Raw genomic sequence first — 27848 nt, 5'->3', positions numbered from 1 at the left:
TACAGTATGTATAACACTTAACTATTTCACTTACGATAGGCTTATAATGTGGAAGATAAAATGTACGATTCACTTCCAAATCATACCAGGACACACAGTAACACAAGACTTCAGATGAAAATTCATATTTAACGTTTGAAAGAGCACTACATTAAGCTCATTTTGTGAGGAATATTAAAATTGACTTTAGAGTTTAAGAGAACAGCACAACTGATGCCCTGTGTGCTGTAACCAATTAATTCTCAGTAGGAATATATGTCAACTAACGCATTCCATAAGTCATGAATATTCACAACAATATCTGATAATGAATGCTAAGAAGTTTATCCATGTAGTTTTAAAGCCTCATTTAGAGTGAGGTGTACGTCTGTAAAGTTACTCAGAGTCATGTGTTACTACAGTCCTCGTGGGTGTGTACTCACTGCCAACTCAATGATTCAAATGGCCACAGGGTTTCCATGACATTCTCCAGGAAACTGCTAGTGGGGTTTGCAATGTCACCCCACTGTTTATTCTGGGTAACTGCTTCCCATTTACTTCCAGGGGTAGGAAAATAGTGAGCCGACTATGAATAGGAGACCCCAGTGACCCAGTGAAAAGGAGGACAGGGAACCCTGGGAATGAGAAGGACTGGATGATGCCAGTTGCTGGATCAGGGAACGGGGCCCGGAAGCTTCTGGTGAGCTGGCCCTGTGATGCTTAATGGCTGTTTACACACAGCGAACTGCAGGAGGGTGTGAAGGTGTGAACCTTCCTGCAGTGCCTCCTCCACAGCAGCAGGGGGAGTGCCAGAATGGCTGCAGCGCTCTCGGCTGACATCCAGGGTGATTGCAGCTAAGAGAAGCTGTTAAGCTTCAAAACTAGTCACATTATTGACCAGGTCAATATATTAGATCCCACATGAATGTTTCTAAATGATACCCGAGATATTTATATATGTCACTAATTAAAATGTAGGAAACTCCTGATTTGTTTGAAAAACATTCAAAGGGAAATACAGAAAGTTAATATGTGTTTTTTAACTAATTTTTATACTAATGGGTCATAAATATAAAGCAAGAGAAAAAATTATGTTAAAATATCATACAGTAGTATGCTGTTGAATAGTTAATACTGGGATAAAAATTCACCTTGCGTCAGGATGACGACCTGAAGTACAGTGCGAAAATGCTTGGGAGTGACCTTGGCCTAGTCCAAACAATCATTTAAAAACATCAGATAATCTAAGGCAAAGCAAATCACCAAGTACTAAACACTGAACAGTTATCATTGAAACTATTAAAATATATTTTTATGTACTGCTTCTCCCAACATACATGCCCCACGGCATCGGAATATTTAATGATAGTGCTGTTGCAGATTGACTTGACAACAGGGAGCATTATCCAGTGGTGAAAATATGGAGAAATGATTTGGATGTGCAGGGCCAGCTGGCCGTACACCCAGGACAGAAAAGCAGTGCTTTATTATTCATAATACAACATAATGGATCATCACCAGATGGGCTAAATGCTATTAACACATAAATGTATCTTCCTCATTAAAAACAGGAGATACTTTATTAGCTCAAATGTAATATGATCTAGAGGTGGTGTGATATTCGGTGGGCGTCACAGTTACCTCACACCCTCAAGGTTATGGGTTTGAATTTCACCTTGTGTGTGTGTGTCTGCCTTGCAAACAGATTCACGTCCCATTCCGAGATCCAACTGTCTGGTGACATGTCCTTCCTCAAATCAGCTCCATGGTCACCCCTAACTTTACAGTGGGCATGTGGTTGTGGAAAACAGATGAAGGTTAAAACTATGGTCGTGATCAGAAGGTCGCAGGTTCAAATCCCGTGTTCGCAGAAGGGTTTTCACTACGCGGCCCTTGAGCAAGGCCCTTAACTCCCAGGCCCTGGCTGATCCTGCTGCCCGAAATTGACATCATATTGGATAAAAGCATCTGCTAAACCTGGGATACACAACCCGGCTCCTGGAGTGCTGGTAGCCACCAGGTTTTCCATCCTACCTGATGAGTTATGATCTGTCTGAGATCAGGTGCGGTTATCAGAGACCAGGTATAATGGAAAACCTGCTGGATACCAGCAATCCAGGATCTGGGTTTTCCACCCCCTGTGCTAAACAGATGTAAAATGTAGTGTAATGGATGGATGCATAAGGTGACCTTTACACATCCATTCTGATTCCAAAAAGGGCCTTTGTCTCCCTCAGCTGGACAAACATGTGATGTGTCCTCTGAACAAATACAAGTAAAGCGTGTCACTGGTTGGCTATACCGATGTTTCTCAAACCAGTCCTTTTGGGGCTGCATGTGAAAAGGTCCACATTTTTGCTCCCTCTCAACTCTCAGGGAGGGAGCAAAAACATGCACGATCTGGGGGTCCTCGAGTACTGCTTTGAGAAACACTGGGCTATACAGACACAGCCTTTGCAGAGTGATTAGAAACCAGTGACACGCACCCGTCGCTGCTTCACAGTAAGCGATCATCCAGCTCATCGTGTTTTGTCATGCTTGTCTTCGTGCCTTTTTAAAACGTCCAACAGTGACCTCTGTTAGTGGACGTCACACATCCCAAGCTTTTAGTCTCCCTGGTTTACTGACCTTGAGGAACTGTTTTGTTAACCTATATATGCAAACACTCAAAGTGCACTGATTTTCTGTGGAAAATGAGGAAACACATTGCGCAAGGTATTGCTCTGTTTTTACTATGTTTTAGACAAGATCTTTCTGGCACATAATTGCATGATAATTTTTGTGTTATTGTTCTTTAGTCCCAAAGTTTCGCCTATTTAGGTGACCCTTTAACACGCAGCCCCTAAACTTCCACTTGAAACACTATGACAAATTTTCTTAGCAAAATTGAGAAGATCTAGCACGTTTGGTCACCTCTGTGATATTTTACTGAAGATCTTGCTTGAATCCGTGCAGGTTCCTCTGTTTTTATTTTTCAATTGATTATTTTCTAATTAGTTTTTGCCCTGATATGCTATTTCCTACACATCACATCCAAGTTCCATATGACGGATCAGCAATAAATTAAAATAAACATACGATAAAAACCAACTCGTACACACAGCTGTTTCTAAAGCGTGTAGCTTCGACAACATGAACCTTTTCCAGGTCAACGAGCCCAGCTAAGCACGGACACACAAAACACGTGCAGCAAAACAATCCATGTTTGGTTAATTATCCACCCTCTGTGTGGACATTATATTTTGATAACAACACAGATTCTAAGAAATCAATTTGAGAGAAGTGATTGCAGTGGAAGAATTTTTATGCATCAGCAATATGCAGATTTCAACTTGTCAGTTAGGTGTATATACTAGTCCCTTCCCTCGATGTTCCTCCTACACACATACGTCCATTTCCCAGGCTTGAAAGTACGGAGGAGTTTAGAAATTTCCATAATCCTCATTATAGCACGGACTGTAAGAATAAGCCATGAGACTGGATATGCACAGTGCTTCATAATACTGGTAGTGGTGTCTAGTGACGTCTGGAAATCCATGGGTCAGGGGCGTCTGTGGCTGATACAAGTGGATTAAAATCGACAGCTACAGCCGTGTAGACAGGAGCCTGGTAGCTACCTATATGATGCTCCTCAAGTCAAATTGCTCCATGTAGCAGGTGAGGCCTGACTGGAGATTGGAGTCAGCATACACGGGTCTGCAAGCAACTACGGGGAAAGCAGAGAAGGCACCTCAATCAAACATTGCTTGGAGACAAGGCAGAGGGCACCCGCAATTTAGAAGCTGGTCTAAAACCATGGTTTGTTAACTCAATTTATGGAAAACCATTTCAGTTCACTGAAACGAAAGTCTAACTTGATTTTCCTCATCAATGTCTTCTGGTTGAAAGTTGTTCATGGCACCCATGCTGAAGATCCAAGATTTTTCAAGAAGTTCAACACTAATGCTGATGCATTTCTATTGGCTTCGCCTGCTGGTGTCGCGATGAGGCATGGCACAGGGAAGAACGATCCGGAGAGCTGCTCCATGAAAAAGGGATTATTAATAAACAGAACGTAACACTGGGAGCACAGAAGCAGGGACACAGGGAAAGTGCAGCTACAAACACAGGAACTACTACAAATCACTGAACTGCAATAGATTACATGTACCATACAAATGTAAAGCTACACAGCTACAACTAATAATAACAACAAATGAGTGATGGACAGAGTGATTGCAGGCACAGATAACAGAGATAACAAGGGCTAACAAGGGGTAGGTGTGGACCATGACAAAATCAACCAATCAGTACAGACACAGGGCAATAAGAAACAAGTGTAATGAATTAGAATTAAACAAAGGCAGAAACTAGGAAACCTTAACAAACCCGAAGGGTTAACAATGTCAGGAAATACTTGGAACATAAACATAAGCAGAACAAAATTAAACAAGGTGTGATCAGGGTAAACAAGGACACAAAGCAAAAACAATAACAGGTGAGGAAAACAGGAAATTAATAAATATTAAATAAGAGGGGAGGCTGGCCAGCCTTGATTTCATGACTGGAGAGGTTCAGTCTCTGAGTTATTTGTTCAACTCATTGAGCTAGGCAGCAGCTCTGAGACCACCAAAACACAATAGGGGATGAAGGGCTACAGGACAGGGGGAAACTGGATGACCAGCACCACCTGTTGGCCAAAAAAGGAACGAGACACAAGACAGGGTCAAGTGGACACTGGCCCTGATGGCTAGATGGTTTCTGTCCGGCATGGTTGGTGTTGGAATAAAGAGGAGCTAATTTCTAACAATATTAAATGGTCAAGACAAAAGACTTGCTTATAGCCAGAAGACGTCTAAAAGAAAATTTGACTTTGACTTTCAAATAAGTTAGCATGTGTGTTTCATGTGATGGATAGCCATTAATGACCTGGTAGCAGAGAGACATGCGGGTAGGTCACTCCATGAAACACCTGGAGCAAATGGAAACATATCTTCTGAGAAAAAGTCAGGTGGATTCGGATCTGGGGAAGCAGGTTGTGTAGCATCAACTCAACATTTTCATTGCTGTACCTCTTCTAGGTTGTGACCAGTCAGCTTCATATTTCCTGGTAATTATGGGTGGCCCACAGAAACAGGAAGTGATGTTTGTCTGTTGAGTCTATCCTGTGAGACCACGTGTAGATTGAGGACCTCCCCTGGCCCCTGGTGTAGACTGACCGTCTGCAGACTGGCTGAACAATTGATGCACTTACAGAAACAATTGATGACTTAAGAAATGCCCATGCCTTGTGATTTTACTGTAAGGTCTGTTGTACTGAACCAACACCACTGACAGGACAGGATCACATTGATTAATCCCATTGGTTGTGTCCAGAATTTTATTAAGCATAAAAATGTTACTGTGTAGGCATATTAAACTGCTAAAAGTGCTACTTTTCCTGCACAGTCTAAAGAAATTCTAAGCTACTCATAGTGCATGAGTGCGAGCTCTAAGACTGGCTGGCATCCCGCTCAGTGTCCCAATCCTTATGCCCCGTTTGTCCTGGAATAGACGTACTGAGACCCCCATCTGGATGAGCAGTGATGGAATACGAATGTACTGCACATTTCACGCAATTCATACAGTAGTGTTCAGCTGCTAGTGTTCTTGAACTCTCTTTCACTTTGGCTTGCTATGCATACAGAGGTTTGCAGCATACAGAATCAGGTAGAATTTCATTCGATGCCTAAACTCCTGCTCTTCCTGCAGGAGTTTAAGCTCTTCGGTTTCTTTCCCCACATCATCCCTCATCCGAATGACTTGAATTTTCACCGGTAAAGTGCGAACGGAACAATGCGTCTTACTCACGGACCCGAAAATAGCGGACCGTCTCTCATTCCCCATCAGGTAGCCAGAGGAAACTCTTTTTTCATTCTTTTTTTTCCCCCCGAACGATGCCTGTTTCTTTTCCCTCTGCTGAGGGGAACGTTGTTTCCGGGCTGTGCTGCGACGAATCGGCTGAGATACACGGAGCTTTGTCACGCTGGCAAGCACCCGACGCGTTTGTCACGGTAATGACTCACCCTAATGGGGGAAAAGTAGGACAGAAACCTCGAGAAGCTGCATTTCTGCATCACTGTTGTCTTTCAGGAATCCTCTGGACCGAAATAGATCTGCCGACACGCGTGCAGAATTCAGGACATTGCGGGGGGGGGGGGGGGGGGGATAAAGAATAACGAAGTAGCCAGCTGCCAGGCCATTAAATGGTTGTCCAGATGGCACTGGGCTCCGCTGACCTGCAGCCAAGATGGGCTTCTCTTACTCGACTGTATGTGGCCGAGAGATGGCTAGCCGGCCACTTTCAGGACCACCTTCACTCACAGCTCTGCTTTCTCCACTCACAAACATTCCTCAGTGCAAAGAGGAAGCCCCTGTTGGTGCAATTATTACATAAAAGTCCTGAGAAGGACTCTTATTTTGAAAGACATAAATACACAAGAGGCCCAGGAACAATGGGTCCCTGGCAATTTGGGAGCCTGTGGGGGGGGGGGGGGGGCTTCATGAAATTGTTTTCCATCAAATTGGAACATTAATTAAATCCCTTCACTTCATGTCACTGCATTGTGAAAAGTGAAAAATTGCAGTGAACGTCTTTATTGATCTAACTAATTACAGGAAACTAATTACAGGGCTCAGTGCACCAGCCGGTGGCTTAATCTCATGCCATGATTTTTTTTAAACAGGCATCTTAACTCAGAACAAATGAATCAGTTTCACAATCATACTGACTTGATCTAATGACTTTAAACATGAAACAAAATAAAACATGATGGTATTACAGGTTTTTTTAACAGGCCTTTTCACCAAATATTAAAAACATAAAATGGTCATTTCAGATGAAAACCATTCTGAGGAACTACTCCTTGGTAAACTTTCACAATTTTGCACTCTGGACATCTGGGGTCCGGTTAATCCAGCCTTGTTCCATTTTGCTGGGTTGCTTTTGAAGTTTTGTCTGTAAATTGTGATGTCACACACATTCTGTTTTATTTCCCAAATCTTCGGATTTGCTATTATTTTGTTCCTATGTTTTTTTTTTTGTTTTTTTTTTTTATCAGAACCTTCCGGTCACATCTGGACAGCATATGATCCTGGATGTTCAGCATGAGATCCTCAGTAACAGCATTATTTCTGCATCTTCACCATCTGCACTAACCAACTGTCCGGAGGAGATGGAACAAAACTTCCTTCAGCTGAACAGCTCCAAGACCGAGGCAATCCTAGTAGGAACACCCCATCAGATTCAGTCATCATCCACAACCAGCATTGCCTTCTCTGGATACAATATTCCCCTCTCCTCATCAGTCAACAATCATGGTGTAAGATTGGATATACTTCTCACTTTTGATGACCACATTAAGCACCTCTGCAAGACCTTGTTTGTCCACCTCAAAAATATTGATAAGCTTCGCTCTACCCTCATCCTCCCTGATGCAGAAAAGCTGGTCCATGCCTTCATCTCAGCGACACACTCCTCCTCTTTGGGATTCCTAGTAAGAGTCTTCTGAGCCTGCAGTACATCCAGAACTCTGCTGGTAGGATCCAGATGAGAGTTCAGGAATATGATCTCTCTCCTCACCCACCAGTGCATTTATGGAAATGTTCCTCTTTACTGGTAACAACTCAAACCACAACACGACCCGTCCGCTATTCAAAATTAAATCGCCTCCATCCCCCCAGAACTAAACTCAGCACGATGGGCAATAGGGCCTTCTGTGCTGTTGCGCCTCACCTATGGAAATTCCCTTTCTAATACTCTGAGGGCACCTCAATCTACTTCAATCTACTACCTCAATCACCGTACTACAGTTTTTTTTAAAAAAACCTTATTTTTCAGCAGATTGTATCAACCTCATTTTTTTAGCTTCATAGCTTTTTACATTTTTAGATTGGTGAGGTTTTGTAGCATTTAGAGATTTTCTCAGAAAATGTAAAATGCGCAATAAATAAAATGTATTATTATCCATCCATCCAGGTCCGGAGCCTATCCCGGAAGCAATGGGCACGAGGCTGGGAACAACCCAGGATGGGGGGCCAGCCCATCGCAGGGCACACTCACACACCAGTCACTCTCACATGCATTCCTACAGGCAACTTAGCAAGTCCAATTAGCCTCAGCATGGTTTTGGACTGTGGGGGGAAACCGGAGTACCCGGAGGAAACCCCACGATGACATGGGGAGAACATGCAAACTCCACACACATGTGACCCAGGTGGAGATTCGAACCCGGGTCCCAGAGGTGTGAGGCAGCAGTGCTAACCACTGCACCACCATGCCACCCAAAATGTATTATTATTATTATTATTATTATTATTATTATTATTATTATTATGTGACTTTGATGGTTGTATTAACTGTACTACAGAAAACCTGTTGTTTGACATCCTGTTTAGGAAGCTCCCAAAAATAAAAAGTCATTGATTGGATCAGAGACGCTGTGATTTAGATTTCGAGTAAATGTATCAAGAAATGCCTGTGGCAGCTGTCATGCCCGGCTCGTCCGCTCCTCCTGTGTACCACGCCCCCTGCTTACCCACGTGTGTTTCCCGGATCGTACCCAGCTGTGTCCGTTTGCTTTCAATCAGTCTTGTGTATTTAAGTCCTGGTCTCCCCAGTTTTCCTTATCTGTCATTGATGACAGTCGATGTTCGTGCCCTCGTCCCAGAATAAACCCTGTGTTTGCCCTGATTACGGCTTGTCTGCCCGTTCCTGCCTGCTTGCCCGCATGATCGCCGCTTTGCCCGACCGCGTAGCGTGACAGAAGGTCTTAAAATAAGTTCTCAAGTGAATAGTTAAACGCCAGTTTTGACATGGGAATTTCCTGTAAGTTGAAGAAAGAATAAAGAAAACTGCCATTATGCTAAGAATATGCAGGAGTGTCTGTACACCTCTTTCAGTCAAACCGTTTCACTGAGCATGCTGGGAATTGCAGTTTCATGGCAACAGTGCCTGCTACGTTATTTTTTTTTTTCAACCATCCTCCTTTGAGCGATTTGTCCTTTAGAAGTAAATATTCCTGCTGGTAAATGGTGAATACATCAATGCCACATACCGTAACACTGTGTGGGCACAACTGCTCTTTGCTTTGGAATCCTTCTTAGGTGTTGCACACTGTCCCTGTTATACTCCAAGACATCAGAATGGTACAACTCTTTCTCTCCACCTGTCGGTATTGGCGGGTTCTCTCACTGAGATCGCATGGGTCTCGACAGATTCTCAAGTTGCTGTCTGATCTCTGAAGTATCACAGACAAACTCACCCACCATGCATGCTCCTCAGTCCTTTCAGTCCCTTTCATTTCATTTTTTCCATTCTGAGTAATTCTGTTTTGAGTTATTCTCTCTCTGTTCTCGTCATTATTGATCGGACTGACCACGCTTCATTCATTAAAACAATCCCACAAAACTTGACTCAATATCTTAGCAGCTATCCCTACACACAGAAACTCGGCAAAGAGGTTTTTCCCATCAAAAGTAATAAAAATATAAATACAACTGCCCCCCCCCCCCCCCCCCCCCCCCCCCGCCAACCGTAAACCAAAGATACACTCAACAGATTCTACTGGATCAGTTCATCTTGCCAAATATCAATAAGATTTTGTTATTGAAGGTTTTTATTAAAATTCCAATCTTTACAACATTCCTTGCATATTCATTTTCAATAGAAGATCCAATGAGTAATTTTTTATTCGGTTACACGACTCCCATGGGATGGGTGGAGTGTTTAAGTAGTGCCTGAAATGAACTGTAACAGGTTTTATGTTTGACTTACTAAAACTGCAGTACGAAGGCGGATGTTTTCGTCTTTGAAACGTGACCCAGCCCAAGCTGAATATTTCTTGACATATCAGCCAGATTTTCCATTATTTTCCCTGGAGGCCAAATATTTTTTAGTGTCAAATGAGACTGAGAAAAAGCTGCTTTCAACTCAAATTTCTAAACACCTATTGAGTACGAATCCATGGTGTCAGCATCCGGTGAATATCAATCTCCCGAAACTGCCTGCTTATCATGTCTGCTTATCATGAACGTTATGCTTTTCTAGAAGCCACCAACCAGTCACAATCACTCTTTTTGCATAAGTTATACCTAAACTACTTTTCTGTATACATAAACTTTGCGTCTGAGGCAGAAGTAACAGTTTCCAAGCCAATGATTACCATAATACGTTTCTGCTCAATTGAGATGCAGTGCTTAGTAGAGACATATTTTACTATGAATCTGAATAGTAACACTTTATTAATCCCTATGGGGAAAATCTCCCTCCCCATTCAGGTGAAGGCAAGCTTGGAGATCACAGCAAGGGAACAGCCACTTTGTGGCACCCAGGGAGCTGGTCCTGGGCCCTACTCAAGGGTCCGCAAACATCTGACTTTCGTCAAGTCTGCCAAGGCCAGAGCTCAAACTGGCGACCTTCTGATCACAGGCAGTGAGGCATAGCCTGCTGAGCCAAACATCCCCCTCCCAAAATAACACCTGGTGTTCCAAGGTGGCCTCCCATCCATGTGCTAGCAAGGGCCAGCCTTGCTTGGCTTCCAAGATTGCATGAGCTCAGGCGTATTCAAGGTGCTATGGCCTTCAGCATAAACAAGAATCCATCCATCCATTTTCCAAACCACTTATCCTACTGGGTCACAGGGGGTCCAGAGCCTATCCCGGAAGCAATGGGCACGATGCAGGGAACAACCCAGTATGGGGGGCCAGCCCATCGCAGGGCACACTCACACACCAGTCACTCGCACATCCACTCCTACGGGCAATTTAGCAACTCCAATTAGCCTCAGCATGTTTTTGGACTGTGGGGGGAAACCGGAGTACCTGGAGGAAACCCCACGATGACATGGGGAGAACCTGCAAACTCCACACACATGTAACCCAGGTGGAGATTCGAACCCGGGTCCCAGAGGTGTGAGGTAACAGTGCTAATCACTGCACCACCATGCCGCCCCCTAAAGAAGAATCAGTTTCATTAATATATTAACATAATCACCGCTTAATAAATTCAAGTCTGAACTTTTACTTGAAGCACAAATGACCAGAAAGAAGCTTATTTTGTTTTGGGCATATTATGAGAAGATTGAAACTCATTGAAAAGACCGTGATTCTTGGAAAAGTTGAATTTGATAGGGGAAGGTTGTGACCAGTAATAAGGTGGATGGATCTAGCTGAACATGCAAAGCCTGACCTAGATAAAAGATAGGAAGTAGAATCACATCGTTCTGAAAAACAAGGTACCAGAAGGTTAACCGACTTAGATATTACGCCAGGTTTGGGTTTAGTAACTTGTCAGTTTCTCAATCTGTTTGCTGTGTTGCTCCACTAGCCTTCGGTTCAGGTGAATGACATCCTCAAGGTAATGAGGTCACGTTTCATGGATGCCTCCCCAAAGCACGACCAAGACACCACGCCATTCTGGTGAAGCTCCCTGATGATGATTCCACATGAAACAACCAAAACGTGTGGGCCAGTCGTACTTTCATCACCCGCTCGACATTTAAATTAAAAAGCACAACCATTAACACCATCTGTGGTCGAAAATGCCATTTTCTTGATTAATTAAACTGTCAAATTTGTCAAAAGCTCTTTGGAAGATTGTTTGCTTCCCAGGAAAGGCTGGTTCTAGAGAAGGAGAAAGAAAGACACAAAGAGAATGAACAGATGATGACCACGTTCTACTCCAATAAGTGTGTGAATGTTTTGGGGGGGGGGGGTGCATAGGCGACCTCCTTACAGCTCCTGTAAACTCTGAACAGCAAATTCTTTTCCCTTACTTGGCATCCTGCTCAGAGCGATACTCACTATGATTTGCTCATCTGGCTGCCTATCATTATTTATTACAGAATGCATCCAATCATCACCTGTTCTGAGAACCACCAAAAAAAGAGGAAACACTTAAGTAAATGAAGGATAGTGAACACAGGCGCATCTGTACAATATGTCTCCTCAGATAATTAAGAGGTACCCATTGTGCTTAAGGTTATAAGTAAAAGTGCCAGGCAGTGAGTGTAAAGCCGCCAGGTGTGATTACTTTATTATTTTATTGCCATTATTCTGGCTGTGGTTATATATGAGCTCACTGAGAAGAGGAAGGCAGTAAATGCGGACAGTGAGGGTCAATGCTGTGCTTGGGCAGCCCGCTCCCTAGCTCGTTAATGTCCTGCTGTATTTAGGGCCTTGTCATGGGCATCCTGTCCAGGATGTGCCCTGGTCACTGTCCGGAGCTTCCAGGCTTACCTACCTGTCTCACAAATAAGCAGCTATGGACGGTGGATAGCCCGATGCATAATGTGATCAATTTAATTGTAAGAAAAGGATTTCAGAAGCAGAATATCTCTCCTTTCCCAGGTAGGAGCAGTAAGAATTATCCCGCCTTTTGCCCGTGTGTTTGTAATTCCTGTAGCTGTCTGCGTATTACTTGTCGCTGTAATTAATATGCAATTAATGTATAATTTGTGACACCGTAGGTAAGGCCTTTGCGTCAGAAGATTCCAGGTTCGAATCCCATGGCCAGCTGAGTGATGTCACCCCTGAGTCCATGAGCAGGACAATTTAACCCAACTGCTCCGGGGACTAGCTGACCCCGATTTCTAAATTGATAAAAGTGACTGTTTAGAAAATAAAAGTTCATAATCAAAGCTTGTGTCTTTAATAGAGGGGGGGGCATTATGTTTCTTTATTATTATGTTTGGTCTATTTACGAAGAAGGTGAAAGACTGTTTATTTCTCCACAACTTTACGGTCTGTATTTGAACAGTCTTTGGCAGCCACCTGATGATTAAATGAGCTTCATCTTAGTGTCAAAATATGATACAATGACTTTCAAAGTGTGTCAGCTTCAATATACCTGAGTATTATTTTTGGCTTCACTACTAACACACCTTGTTTGGCTATTCAATGCCATGTTGAGTTATTTATCTAATTAGACAAATCAATTAATTGAGCTGGTGGTGAAATTTAGCAAGTGCTTGGAATGGCTGGGGTGCCCCTGGGGAGAGGTTTGGGAACCAAAGTGGCGTTCATCTAGCCATCCTGCAAGATATCAGTAATGTTTTGGAGAACAAAAGAAATTCTTGTTTATTTTTATTGTGTTAATGTTAATTTACATGTGGTCTAATGTTTTTTTTTTCTTACAGTCTTTTACTGCCTGAAACCTCTGCACAGTACTGTGCTCTTCAAGCAAAAAAGTTTTTCTAAAAACTTTAATGCTAAGTACATGAAGACATTACAAACACACTCATTGAATTATTCAGTAGGTACTTGTCAACATTTTTAAGCATACTAACATTTTCTTGATATACTGCATGTAATCATTGGATAAGATGCATGCAGCCATGTGTCTGAAGCACAAATTGCATACTCAACATGATGCGTGTATAATTATTCAAATCGACATCTAGGCTGAAGTCCACATGTTTATTGGTCTAAGGTCTTCGCCCTAATGTAGATCCAGTACACATCCAATGAAATCATAAGTCAACATTCTCCAAGATTTCATAATCCCTGATATCTTTCCTGCTAACTAAATCATGCCGAGGTATTTTCTTTTATCCCCAAACTCTAAAAATCAGGCCGACTGGGAAATGTGAGAACCAATCTTTGAAAAGCATGACACGGCTCAAAAGACGGAAACCGCTTCTATAAATCAACACCCATCAAGTTTCATTCCACTGAAACCAGAAATGCTCTGCACAGCTATAATTACACTGTGTGTACTTACTTACTGTGTAGACTTACGTAACATTTGAACTAATCTGCGAAAACAGTTAGGATACATTCCTGCTCACAGACTCACGTATGAAGATCACAACACAAAATAACAAAACAGAAGACAGAATTTCTGCAAGCACCTGGTAAACAATAAAGTTGGATCGTGACTGGTTCTCTAGCTATCCTGTGGTGTGGTAAGGTAACGCCATAATTAAATACTTTGAAACGCTTTAAATTATGTTTTTTTATTCCACATGAAGGATCTACAGTATTTCCACTTCTTGAGCCACATAATAGCAACGGGCATGAAAAGTTTTTCTGTTATTTCTTACCCCGTATTTTTCTTCTTGGCCAATGTGACGCAAGTTCACGGTCAGCTGACATGGATTCCACGGCATAATGGACAATGAACTGATGGAAAGATGCGAATGCAGATGCACAAGGCCAGTTTCCAAACCCACCTGTACTCCATCAATTACAATGGCAGAAATTCCCATAACAGAGTGACATATACGGCAGGGACACACCTAATCCAAGACAAAGGCGATGAAAAACAACAAATGAATCAGACAAAGGTCATACGTGAGATCAAAAAAGTACCAAAGGCTGAGTATGAGTAACAGGCAGTACTACTTAAAACAGCGACTGAAAATAAGGTGTTAGCAGACCCAAATAGGTAAACAAGTTCATGAGTTGCAAGTGAGCTAATAATCAAGCAAGGTGGGAGGTGGTGAGCTGGGTGTGGCTGAACGGAAACACAGAGTGATGTACATATAGCAGATGGAAACCAGGCTTCGGATATTACAGACAGCATACAGCACGCCCCGGGAAGCTAGAAACTAAACTATAAATAGTGAAGGACATTAACGCACATACAGCATTCTGGATGGGATTCAGCTTTGGAGCAGGTGCCTGTGGAAATGAGTCCTATATGGGACAGTCTCAGGAAAATGGAGGACATGCTGGCCATTGCTTAACCTCTCCTAGGGTAAACGTTTGGGTCTATCAGGCTTTTCCTGAACTCTAGGCCCCCACTTATGTTTTTGCTGAGCCAAGTGAAATTTTTTGACATGGACCCCTGTCCTTCAATGCAGAATCGGGGCAAGCAGGTCTCCACATGTAGTGCATTCAAAGAACTTACAGTATATATGTGAAGCAAAGCGGTGACAGGTACAACATGGAAAATGCGGTATTTCACACCCAGAGGCTCCTTTATACCAAGCGTTTATGATAAAGAGCCATTGGGTCTGGAAATCTGACCTGCTTTTGTGAAGGTGGGTGGCTTGGTGGTGGACAGTAGAGTTTGCATGTTGAATAGATGTCCTTCAGGTACTCGAAGACTTATAGTTAGGTGCAGGGACAGAAAGGAACAGAGTAAACTTACTCTTATTGCTGTAGCAGAGTGCTTTTTTAAGGTGTCTTTAAATAACAGGACTTCTACTTTTCCTTAAGTATTGATCATTTCAGGAATTGTACGTTGGTTTTTTCTAATCTGAGTCTGTTATAGAGTAAAAATGAAAAAAGGTCAAAGGTCATAGGGTCACATGACAAAGTGCGAACGAGAGAGTGGACATACTGTGGACCCACCGCTCGCGATAACTTGTTATTAGCTGGCAAGCAGAACCATGGAAGTGGTATCTAACAGACCTACAGATTTAAACCCACCTGCTACTTCTTCAGACCGGTCATCAGAAGATCCCTAGTAGATATTCCCTGGCCACAATTAAGAGAGCTTTTTTTTTCAAGCCAGAAATGACAGATGGTGCTGGTTACCGGTGTTGGTCATTATCTCTATAGATTATCATTATTTTGAAGGTGTTCAGCTGGATGGCATCCTTCCTTGTAGTTATTACTGTGATTATTGTCATTAGTAATAAGACTTAATAGTTTGGTTTCATCTACTAATCTAAAGCTGAGAAATATGGCATAAAAATGTCTTATTGTCCAAATGCCCCCTGCCCACCTTCCCATTAAGTTCAGTAAAGACATGAATTTCTGCCCTTTGCTTATATGACATTGAAAGATTTGGTTTCTGCTTATTTAACCAAGCTAATTAATGCGTTTAAATACGCAGCTGGCGTGACACTCGCACTTTCAGAAACCAGTGTAGATTGCAAACCCTAGAGATTATTTACAAGGTAATAAAACTGGCACATATATGTAACTGACTTGTCTCGAATTGAAAATCTCACGCCAGCCAGCTAACCAAAGTTGGCCTCCCTGCTGTATATATCATTCCGTATCACCCCTGGGCCCACATACCTTTATCCTTTCCTCATACCCAGACATTGTTGCACTTGGGATAAATAACAGCCATGTACCCCATCTTGACCTGCATGATGGATTTAGCAACATCACAGGCTGAACTTTCAGAAAATCTTCTAACAGTGGGCCAAACAGAAGGCTATCGCTATGATTTGGTTCATGCAGCACACACACACTTCTCACTTACAGTGTTAGCATGGCCAGAAGATTTGGATCTCCAAGTTTATTATTATTATTATTATTATTATTATTATTATTATTATCCTATAACCACCAAACCGTTTCAATTTCCTCACTGTGTGGTCTGGTTTTCTTCCCACTTAGACGCCTATAAATCAATATGTAATAAACTAAAATGAATTATTTACAAATGTTTGAATGTGGACCCATAGCGTTTGACTGTAGAATAAAACGTTTTGTTGTAGGATACAGGGATTGGTAAGGTCGGTCTGGATGATCAGAGCATATTCCCATTCCATATTGAAGTTTGCTTGTTTTACTTTAATGCCTGAATCCAAAAGCGGTCCCCGTTTCTTACACATACTGTATCAGATGTTTCATAACATTATATTAATATACCGATGAACAACTGCATAGACGAAATATGTTTTTTTTAATAATATCCCAGGGACACGTTTGCCCAAATAAAGGGCAAATACCCATTTTGTCGAGCTTAGTTTCCATTTTAGTGTATCTGATTCTGATAAGGCAAAGGAGAGCGCGCTGCTTACGCCCTGCTGGTAATTTTCCATTAAGTGTTTAAGTTACATGACGAGTGTCTTTGTGGTGTGTGGGGTATCTCTGCTTTAAAAACCTTCAAAAAAAAGCAGCGTTTCATTTTATAATTTCTCTCTGTCCAGTTACCGCTATCTGATTTACGGAAATTTACTTTGCGTGGAAGATACGCCGTGAGCACAGAAACGTGTCTACGTGGAGATAGTACATTTTCTGGGAATATCTGTGTTTGTGGGTTCCTGTACAACTACATTTACTTAGGATACGCAAATTAAAGTAATATGAGTATGATTTAAAATAGGCCTATTTAAGTTTTGATGAGATCAACGATAATGCATATTATTATATGATCTGTAAAATTCCCTGTTAGCATCTGCCTAGTATTTCCCCTATAATTATCGTTAATGATCGTTGAGTTGCTGTTTGGTTTCTGTTTGGGTGGTTTACGTTCTTCAAGTAAACTGAACCTTGTCATAGAATTTAGAGGTTGGGGGGTCTTCCATATAATAAGCTGTGTAAATTGCTGTCTGTATCAAAATTTGAGAAATTCCTGTACAGGAGAAGCGGGTATAAAAACTTTGGTCAGCTGACTGGCACGACATTTTTAATTCTAGACAAGTCTGCACACGCATTTACATGTATGCGACAGTTTCATTACCTTGTTAATAGTCTGCAGCGTTTGCAAACTACCCCAACGCCTTTGATGTAGCTAACTTGAGGTTTATAATGGAATAATATAGATTTGTTGCGTGCGTGTGAAAGCGTGAGTGTCACGCCAGATCTGTGAGAGTAAAGATAAAACACATAATAACAGGACCAGCTAAAGGAAATTGGGTAATAATATGGGTAATAATAACGAGGCTATAGTGACTTGTAGGCGGCGTTCATGATTTAAGTCATTTAAAATCAGAGATTCGTGTTTTTCTTTATAGGAATTGCATTTCGCAAAAGCTGCCCCCGTAGGCGATGGGAGCACATGGGGCTGTCAGTTTCAGCTTGCCCTTCATTGGCCGAAGCGGGGAACAGCCCCCGCTTTGCCTACTTTTCAACGGGGTGGAGTTGGATGGATGGGATCAGGGGGGCGGGCGTCTGCGCTTTAAGCGGCCGGTGTTTTGAGCCCAAGGAGTTGTTTGTGGTGACAGTTCAGCTGGGCCGAGTTTTTGCCGTCGCACTTCGGCTGTTATACATGTGGCGCTGGCCGCCTGGTCCACCGGTGTCTCTTCGCATGGTGTCTCCAGGAGCTGGCGGCGTTTGCGCCCAGAAATGAGTAGCTTTCATGTAGATGATTTTATAGCAGGGTGGATAGGTGGTGAGTGTCAGCATCTCGGGCATTTTTATATTATTCATTATGCTGCTTCGGGCGTAATGTATATTTAGAACCAGTACTGGCATCCCTTAAAAATAGCTTTTTCGTGCAGGCAAGTTTAATATTCCTAAACCTTTTTTTTAATATAGTTGTGTTTTCATACATTGGTACTTAATGCTTTTAAAACCGTTTTATATAATATTTTGCCAAAAAATGTGAAGCACGTGTTAAGTTTTATATTTAAAGGCATTTGATGTTTTATGCATGCAGATTAGATCTTAACGGTATGGAAGTACTCCGCGTGCCAAAACAGAAATTTCCATTAGGGGCGTTGTTGCAGACGTGTTTTGACCTGCTACGTTCGCTGTTTTTCTGTACGAGCCTGTAGCTGAATCTTTTTTTTGTAGCTTCAGTTGACAGACTTACTCTTTTTGGCGTTTCTTTCTCCAGAGTTATGTAAACCATCATACTGAAGCAGTTAGAGGTTTCAGTGAACCGTTTTAAATTTCTTTCCGTGGTCAAATCGCGAGCATTTAAATGAACCGAAAATATACAAGCAGAAGAGAAACGAAAAACTTTAAACCTACGTGATATTCAATCAATGCAGCGCAATATATGATAAAAAGTCCTATGCGTCACGTGTTGCGGTTTTACAGTTACTTAAGTGCATGCTGTTTATAAAACCACCACGTTTACTGGTTTCTGAGATGCCTCGGGGTCGTTTTATCAAAAGCAGTAAACTGTGCTTTGTGCTATGAAAGTTCACTGCGTGATGAATCGACGTGCAGAAAAACCAGGTTCATACCTCAACACCATTAAATGTGCTTTAATTGAGGAGCACTTGCCCGTTTATAAGCTGAAAACCTAAATGATTCTATATAATTATAATAGTCTTTAGGGTTGTCCCTGGTTAATATGCTGCAGGTTTAGGATGCATGCAGCTTTAAGGAAACAAGACAATTAAATGGCATTGAAGGAAATCCGTGGTTAAACTGATTTTACTTTCATTTTATTCAAAAAGGTTTAACTCTTGAAAGTCTTAATTTACAGCTGCCCCCCCCCCCCCCCTCACTCCTCTTTCTAGGTGCATCTAGCGTTATTGTGGGACATCCACTTGACACAGTAAAGGTAACTGTGCTCACCCTGCTGAAGAAAACCATTTAGGGTTTAATCACCCTTAAAGCTGATGTCTGTTTGTGCACCTTAAAACGCAGCTACAACTGTAAGTCTTAATAACCCTTTTTGATGAGTTCTTGGAATCTTTCAATCAGTTGAAAAGTTGGACTTGCCTGCAAAGACAACTAACTTCTAACATGCCCCTGCATTAAATATTTCAATGTTGTGCTCCACAGACGCGTTTGCAAGCTGGAAAGGGTTACAAGAATACAGTCCACTGTATTCTCACAATCTACCAGAAGGAAAGCGTAAGTGTCTCCCTCCCCCACCCCAACCCCCTGCCAAGGCTGAGGTAATTCTCAGGTACCCAGCTATGCTTATCTGCTGATTGGGCGTAAGTGGCACCATGCCGATCACAGCAAAGGCGAAGGGGCAGAGCAGATCTGATTCAAAGGCACGGAAAGCTGAGGCGATGCTTTAAAGACCAAGTGGGTCGAATCAACAAAACACCTGAGCTCAGTGTAAAAATGTACCCCTCCCCTGAGTCCTGGTTCATTCATGGTGTTGGGGAGGTGCGAAGAGACTCCATTCTACTGACTTCCAGTTATTTCAGAAATCATCCCGTGGCCAGCACTGCCGCTAACCGCCAGCCGTCTCCTTTACTCTCCCGCCATTTGACAGATTTATGGCTTCTTCAAAGGACTCTCCTTCCCCCTGGCCAGCATCACGCTCTACAACTCGATGGTGTTCGGCTTCTTCAGCAACGCACAGCGTCTCCTCAGCCAGCTTCGCCATGGCGACGCCAGGCGGCCCTGTGGCATGCTGGACCTGGCGCTTGCCAGCATGATGACGGGTCTGGTTTCCGTGGGCGTGGGGGCCCCCGTGGACCTCGTCAAGATCCGGTTGCAGATGCAGTCCCAGCCGCTCCTGGCAGGTAACCCATCTGACCTTCAGGGGGTCAGGATTCAGGGAGGAGGCTGTGGCATGGAGTTGGGAGCCAAGTCCACATGCCCCAACTTTAGACAGAAATATGTGGACCTCTTTCCAGAGGGTTAATTCAAGCCCTTCCTGGACTTAACCAATCAAATTGAAGTGATGGAACCTATACTTTGCTCAGCATTATGATTCGCTTTGCAGACGGCATTGTGGAAATTTCCATCAAAAAATAAGGCAAAATTATAAGCTACATTTGGTTGTAGAATGTTAGAAGCTGGATCTATTGGGCCCCTGTACGGTATGTAAATGCATACAGCTCTTTCCCCATAATAAGATAGTATGTCGTGTGTTTCCCCCCATGTTGTCCAATAGAGAAGAAGTTCTCCAGAATAGTAACTGAGGGCGACATGTAACCGCATCCAGGCTAAGCTGGCCTCTGATCCGAGATCCGAGGTTGACCCAGCTCACGTTTCACCCTGTATCCTTAGAGAGCCTCAACTTGGCAGGAAACGTCTCAGTCCGTGGGGTGGAGCTACAGGGGACACGGCTGTACCGGGGCCCCCTGCACTGCATTGGCAGCATTCTGCAGACAGAGGGTGTGCTGGGGCTGTACCGGGGGGCTGGGGCCATGATCCTGCGTGACATCCCTGGATACACCCTCTACTTCATCCCCTACATCCTGCTCTGTGATTGGTTGACCCCCGAAGGCAGAACCTCCCCTCACCCTTGTTTCATTTGGCTCGCCGGAGGATTGGCAGGTAACGGAACTGAACTGGAGTGCCCTGTCTGCTTTGATGTTGATACCTTTGGTGGGTTACTGGGCCAGAGGACTGGCACAGAGTTGGATGAACCTTCAGCACAGAAGGGGACAAGAAGATGAAAGGGAAACAGGGACAAGGCAGAGGATGGGCAAGATGGGTACATCTAAAGACACCCAACGATTAACAAAGGAATCCCAGAAACACCAAACAATGCCAGCCAGCTAAGATATCAGCTCTTCTCATCATCACACCCTCTCACCATCACTCATTTCTCAGCCACTCAGCAGACCCTCTAAATAACCCTCTTGACAGACCAAGGCTAACGGGTGTCAGCGACATTTCATTAGAGCTCATTTTCTGTAGCCCCGGGACTGATGCTCGCTCATCATGACAGCCAACAAGAGCTCTCCAAACCCTCTCATTGGGCCATTACTCTCCTTCTGTCGGGTCAAACATCAGAGAGCCTTAAAAGTTTGTCCTCTTGTCCTCAAGCAAGTCTCTCAGGTCCGCTCCTCTTAACATATACCTAGGCTTGTAAAACGCTCCTACATGCCTAGTTTTCTATATCCATTGTCATCTGGAAATTGTTAGAAACTTCATTTCCCTGCTGGATGCTTTGAACAAAAAACAGCACATTTTGTTCTATGCTTTAGCCAGGAATCCCCTGGAGTTCAGATCGACTTCAAACACCTTCTGTGTTGTTAATGATGGGTATTTACTTATGTGAACCAAGGGTCCGATTGGGTGCACGGACAGGCCTTGTTATCACATGCACTGGGGACACTTGTGGAATGACTAGATCTAGGAGGCACTGACTATCTCTATGTGCTCCATACAGGCTTCAGAAACCTGAGAGTAACAAGCGAGAGACAGCTGGCTGCTTACTCATGTGGCAGCTTGGGCTCTTGTGTAGTGAGAGCCTCACTCTTGGTCTACGGCCTTTATGTGGCATTAAAGTCTTTATGGCCATAAATCTGTCTGAAAATGAAAGTATTCAGCAAGGATGACTGCTGAATCACCTAGTGATAAACTGGTGACCTTCACTCCTGTCCAACACATAGGTTTCTCTTCACAAATCACTGTTGCGTGTTACATTTCTGTAAGAAGCAATATGGCTGGTTTACCGTAAGCTGACCTTGTCTGGTAGGGATGCCACTGGCCATGATGCCACTGGCCTGGGCCGCTTCTCTCGACCTTTCCTGACCTGTCCCCTCCCTCCACGCAGGCTCTGTATCCTGGGTTACAGCCACGCCCACTGATGTGATTAAAAGCCGACTGCAGGCCGACGTCCTTCACCAGCGGAAATATGAAGGGATTCTTCACTGCATCAACCACAGCTACAAAACAGAGGGGCTACACGTAAGCACAGCCTCTCTTTCTTCATACCTTCAGGGTTGGGGGTTTGAATCGTGGCCTGTGGACGTTAGTGCAGGGCTCTTACAGGTTCTCCAGTTTCCTCCTGCAGTCCAAAACCATGTGGTTAGGTGAACTGGAATCTGTGGACTTGCTCATTGTGTGCATGGTCTCTGATGAACTTGGCCCCCCATGTAGGGATGATTGATGTTACTTTTATATAGCACTTTTCAAGGTACCCAAAGCGCTATACAGCAATGGGGAGCCACTTCAGCCACGAGCACTGTGTAGCCCCCATCTGGGTGGTGCAACAGCAGCCATTCTGCACCAGTAAGCTCTCCAGACAGTAGCTAAGGTGGTAACTGGGCAGGAGAGGATTCACTAATTAGATACAGGGGATGATTAGGAGGGCAGATTTGAAAGGGCCACAGTGGGCAATTTTAGATTTGAATGATGCCCAGGGATTACCTCAGATAGTCAAGTTTTATGTTATATTTGATATCTGAGCATCCATATTCAGAAAACCATTCAAAAACATTGTCAGAACCAAATTTTTGTTGTAAATTCAACAAGTAACCTACAACAAGGAACCTACAACTCTGTAAAAAAAATTAAAAGACCACTGCCAGTTTTTAAAAAAATGAGCATTTTTGAATCCAGATTAATGCTGGTTCTGCTGGCAGAAGGTTACACTGAGCAGCAGGTTGTTCCCAGGTCTGAAATTTCTAAGACAGCAGGACACAAGAACAGGAGACACTGGGATCAAGCGAAAACCAGCCAAGTAGAGGGCAGAAGCGACTGTCTGATAACCGTTAACTTATCCGACAGTTTCTCATGAATCGGAAGATGACATTACTGTAAGTGACCCTCAAAAGGAATGGGAGACATTAAGGGCAGGTGTGAAGTGCTAGGACAGCTTGTAACGGGCTCCTAGAAGCAGGATTGAAGGCCCATTAAGCAAGGAAGAAGCCCTTCATCAGTAAGGAACAGGGAAGAACCAGGCTTCAGTTTGCAAAAAATATATATTATCCACAAATATATCCATAAACTGAGAAATGGAAAAACTGATAAGTGAAACTGAAAATTTTGCTGTGGTCTGTTAATTTTTCCCAGAGCTGTATATTAACTGTATTTATATAAATGTGTAGTTCCAAAGTACCAGTCCCTTTTTGCGTTTAAGGCAGTTCAAGCCCTCGACTCCTACCTGGTCACCTAGCCGTGTTCCTCCAGTGCATCCAGCTTACCATTGAAGGCCCATCTGCCCATTTGGTGTGTGTCCATTTAACTGTAACAGATTGCAGTGTTCTGACATGGTGTCCGGGTCAAAGTTGACCTGCAGTACTTTCAGGAACAAGATGTACAAAGCCAGAGGTTCAACCAAGGGGAGCTGGCAGAGCGCGAATCATAAGACTCATTCACAGGGTCACCTTCCCAGTCTTCCCGAGGCCTTTGACCCCGTGTTTGGTGTTTGTGCATGAGAAGACCTGTTTCTGTGGTTAAAATCGATTGTAAATGTTCTAATTGCCTCAGCGAGACTTATAAGACCTTATAGCAGGTCTTGATTCTCCAAAACAGCACTTGAGCAATTATACTCTAGGTTTTATTTATACTGTCGCATGTGTCCTGCATAAGTGCTGATGTTATCATATGACCTCATTCAGAGGCAATTCTAGGGACAGTGGGGACCCTCAGCAAAAAACTCCATGGGGCCTCCAACTCCTCCTGCACCTTTATTTTACTGTGAAGTGTAAATTAATAATATCAACAAAGAGAATTCATTAAACGCAAGACCTTTATTTTCACTCTTGTGAAAAACAGAATACACAAATAAATCAGATTTGTCGTTGCAATGGACCATGTGATCGGCCGCCCTCGGGGGCCCCAGGCCATTGCCTGCCCTGCCTGTCCTGTCACTGCACCTCTGCACATCACCTGAGTCCCGTAGATTGGGCAGAACACAGGAAGTCTAAGGTCAGAATTTTGAAGGCATATACTCTACGTTAGTTGCTTGGAAAATGCCATCACATACTCTGCTACTACTAATTAGAACCTACTTACCACCCTGAAGAAGGGTGTCAAGCCTGAATGAATCTGTATAAGTTTATATTTACTACTTATCTTTAACACTTTAATGGTGAGTTTGTAGCCTATTCCACAATGCATTGGGCACAATGCAGGGGACAACCTGAATGGGGTATCAGTCTATCACAGGGCACACATACACAATGACCCACTTTGGGCTATTTAGCGATTCCACATTTAGGCTTACCTAGAGCAGGGTATTCAAACCATGGTCCTCAAGGTTCAAGCAATGCTGATTTTCCAGCCTTCCTTTACATGTGAGCCAGACGTGAAGCCTCCAGCCAATCAGAATCAGCCAATCATTAAACTAACTACCTGGGAGGACTGAAAACGAGGCCTGGATTTGGAATAGCGGGCCAGATTGGAAGGGCCCTGCCGTAGAGGAAACCTGGATCATGGACGACATGGAAAATCCACACATACAGCATGGGGGCGGAATTGAAACCCCCCCATCTTTGAAGGCCCCATGTGTTTGGGTAGGATGATGGTGGTGCAGGAGGTAGTGGTATTGTTTAGCAACCAGAGGGTTGCAGGTTCGAGCCCTGGTTCCTCCTGACCCCATCAAAGGCATGAATTGTAAAGTGCTTTGAGTGCTCGTAGGAGTAGAAAAGCACTATATAAGTCCAATCTATTTACCAAGGTGTAAGGCAACAGTGCCACCTCACTTTCTGAGCCCAAGTGGAATATTATGGAATGAGATTGCTGTGGTTTTTCACCCCCGTCTTTCCCTCCACGCAGGTCTTCTTCCGCGGGCCACCGTGAACGCCATTCGCGGCTTCCCCATGAGTGCCACCATGTTCCTGGGCTATGAGCTCTCGCTGAAATTCATCCGGAGCCTGTAGCTGCTCAGGTGCTCTCCTCCAGCCCCAGGGTTCCACATTGGTCGTGGGGGGGGGGGGGGTTCGCTGATGTTGTCCTGACACAAATAACAGGACAAACTCATGGGGCCTGTTGTTATCCGTACAGCAACTACCTTCTTATGTTAAGAAAGGGTATGAAAATAAGGTAAAATGTTATTCATGTATAATGTTTACAGTTCTACAGTGTTACAATGTTTAAGAAAAAAATGCAGGAAAACAGATTTTCCTCTAAACATATTCAGAGTGGCTGCTTTAGTAAGTCCACCTGAGTAATACCAGGTCCCACCCCCTATTGGTCTCCAGGGCCACTTTAAAGGTAGGCGAGTCTTTCTGTACACTACTGTCATAATGGGCTGATATTTTCACACTTGGGCTCTTCCCATTAGCTTTCATGAGTTCGGCCTTTCTTCTCCGATCCCGCATTAACAAGAGATCTGCCCCTGATCAGTTCCTGCATCAGCAACACACATGCCATTGTTCTTTGTTTATCAAATTCGTCTCTGTAAATTCTAGACAGAGTAGCGTATGATAATGTCAAGAGGGTGTTTCTGAGGTGAAAGATTCATGTCCACAAAGTACAAATACAGACCCATGTTTTAATTTAAATCAACCAGTTGAGTATAAAGACTCAGTCACTCAGCTGCTTGGTTGAAACAAAACCCTGGTCTGGATTTGTACTCTCTGGACCCGGATTTAACACCTCTGCACATTGGTCCCGCTTGCCTTGTACCGTGCCTGAGCACGATTGCCCGGCCTCCCATCCCCACTGATTTGCACTCACATTGCGTGTAATGTTCTGGGCCAAACCATGCTTTCGTCATCGTCGTGCAACTTTTTTTGTGTTGAAGATAACATAGGAAGGAAAGTGCAATCACACAGCACAATGGAGTTTATCATTAATGCCCTTATTTCATGATTTATTTGGAGTCGTTTCAAGCATGATGATACAGATTTATCCAGTATGCAAGAAAGCGATTTTTATTTATTCATCCTGCACGCATAAGACGATAGTCCCACATTTTACCAAATATCTCAGCGTTTGTGCTAACAATCACACCAAGGTCATTATCACTTATATCATGTGTCATAACTGCTCAAATGCTTAGTTGATAGTAACTGAACCTCTTGACCAGGTCTGCATGTTTCATGTATTCAGTTTCAGCCACATCATCCACTGTTGGGTGGGAAAGGCTGTTTGCGTTAACAGACCGGTGTACCTAATTAACTGGCCACTGTGGTTTTAAGTATGTTTTTATATTCTCCAGGTAATACTATACATATTGTGTATGTTGTAACTGCCTGACTGTAAATACAGCCAATTAAACGTCAGCTGCAAATATAATAAAACTATTCTTTACAATCTAATTGGTCAGTGATTACGTATGCCAGTTTAATTCACGCAGCTGGTGTAACAAACCTTAATTTCAGCCATAATTCGACTGTTTAACGTGATTTAACGTGATTGATGGTTGAAAATGTCTTAATTTATCTGGAAATAAATGCGATTTCAGAAAATTCCGGCATCTTCCGTGTCATGCTATCACACCTGAACAGCCACTTTATAATCGAAAATTCATTTTATGTATATATTGCACCAGTATCACTGTTTTATACCATGTAATCTGCTACGCGACAAAAAGGACGCATTGTGCTTTGTGGCCTTGCCGCAAGACGCTTGCAGGGACGCGGTCCTCCCAAGTCAGGAGAGCGATGTGTTTTCACGTACAGGCCTGGTGTCTTTGGGGCCACCCGTGTTCTGGGGACAAGATAAGATGATTTGGCTGCATGAGATAGATAAGGGGAGCGCAATTCAGCGCGCGTCCGTAGCACGCAGACCGCCATGGCGCAATTCTGCGGTAGGTCAATTGTATGCATGCATTTCTAATTTTCCAAGGTACTTAGTGACCTTATATCTTTCTATTTCTTTTAATATATAATTTTATTTCTCTTTCGCGACATACTTCAAAAGGTTGAACAATTCTATAATATCTAATAAAATCACAGGCAGTTAAACATGTTTTATAATTTATTGTTTATATGAAATTGCTGCATCCACCAGTCTACCAACATAAAATAAAATCAAATTCCTTATCATAAAGTGAATTTCCTACGAATATGTACTGTAAACCCACGGATTGCATGGTTTGAACGATAATACCGCAGTAATTTTAAATGTTCTGAATATTGACGTGTGGGTTACAAGTCGTCCGCTAGATGTCAGGGTTTCTCAAGATTAGTAATTTCATTCCGTTTACCACTTATCCTGGATTCAAGAATATTTATTGGTCATGTGCAGCAGACTCACTGTTTCAGACTCGGTTACAAAACAAAACGATGCAAATAATACAAAACACAACAGGCAGTGCGAAATACAAGCCGGTCTGGGACCTCGGAATCAGGGGGCTGTGTACCCCCAATATTTAATTTGGCTTCATCACCCTCTCCTCCAATAAATATACCTTTAGATTTGTGATATATTTACCATTTGAGTTTTGTTATTGGAACCTTGGTCTTGCCGTAGTTGTGGAGCTCGACTAGGGAATGCTGGGATATATATAGGCTGCCTTGTCTTTGCAGAGTTAATAAAAGAGCAGCGTGCGACAAAGGTGGCTGTCTTGTGCGTGTCCTTGTGAAATTAACCACAGGATTTAAATTATTGTGTCGCCCTCGATATCAAACTCCAACACTCTTGAAGATGGTACAAAATGATAGAATTAGTACAAAACA

The 27848-nt window shown here is 43.2% G+C and overlaps 1 protein-coding gene and 1 long non-coding RNA gene across 2 annotated transcripts; one reads left to right on the top strand and one right to left on the bottom strand.

The window, feature by feature from the left end:
- Positions 1-2818: 2818 nt before the first annotated feature.
- Positions 2819-14169, bottom strand: LOC125751069 (uncharacterized). The gene is made up of 2 exons (XR_007400513.1): positions 14040-14169; positions 2819-3997 (listed from the first exon to the last, which is right to left on the bottom strand). It is a non-coding gene; the product is annotated as an uncharacterized LOC125751069 (long non-coding RNA).
- Positions 14170-17692: 3523 nt separating this feature from the next.
- Positions 17693-26636, top strand: slc25a48 (solute carrier family 25 member 48). The gene is given in 8 exon segments (XM_049029273.1): positions 17693-18016; positions 19098-19141; positions 19366-19437; positions 19811-20063; positions 20554-20823; positions 22052-22185; positions 25000-25012; positions 25015-26636. Coding segments are annotated over 8 exon segments (921 nt in total). The 5' UTR covers positions 17693-17970; the 3' UTR covers positions 25104-26636.
- Positions 26637-27848: the final 1212 nt, after the last annotated feature.

Source organism: Brienomyrus brachyistius, chromosome 10, assembly GCF_023856365.1.
Source record: "Brienomyrus brachyistius isolate T26 chromosome 10, BBRACH_0.4, whole genome shotgun sequence".
NCBI lineage: Eukaryota > Metazoa > Chordata > Actinopteri > Osteoglossiformes > Mormyridae > Brienomyrus > Brienomyrus brachyistius.
Note: the sequence above shows the minus strand (reverse complement) of the source record. Positions and strands in the feature narration are given on the sequence as shown.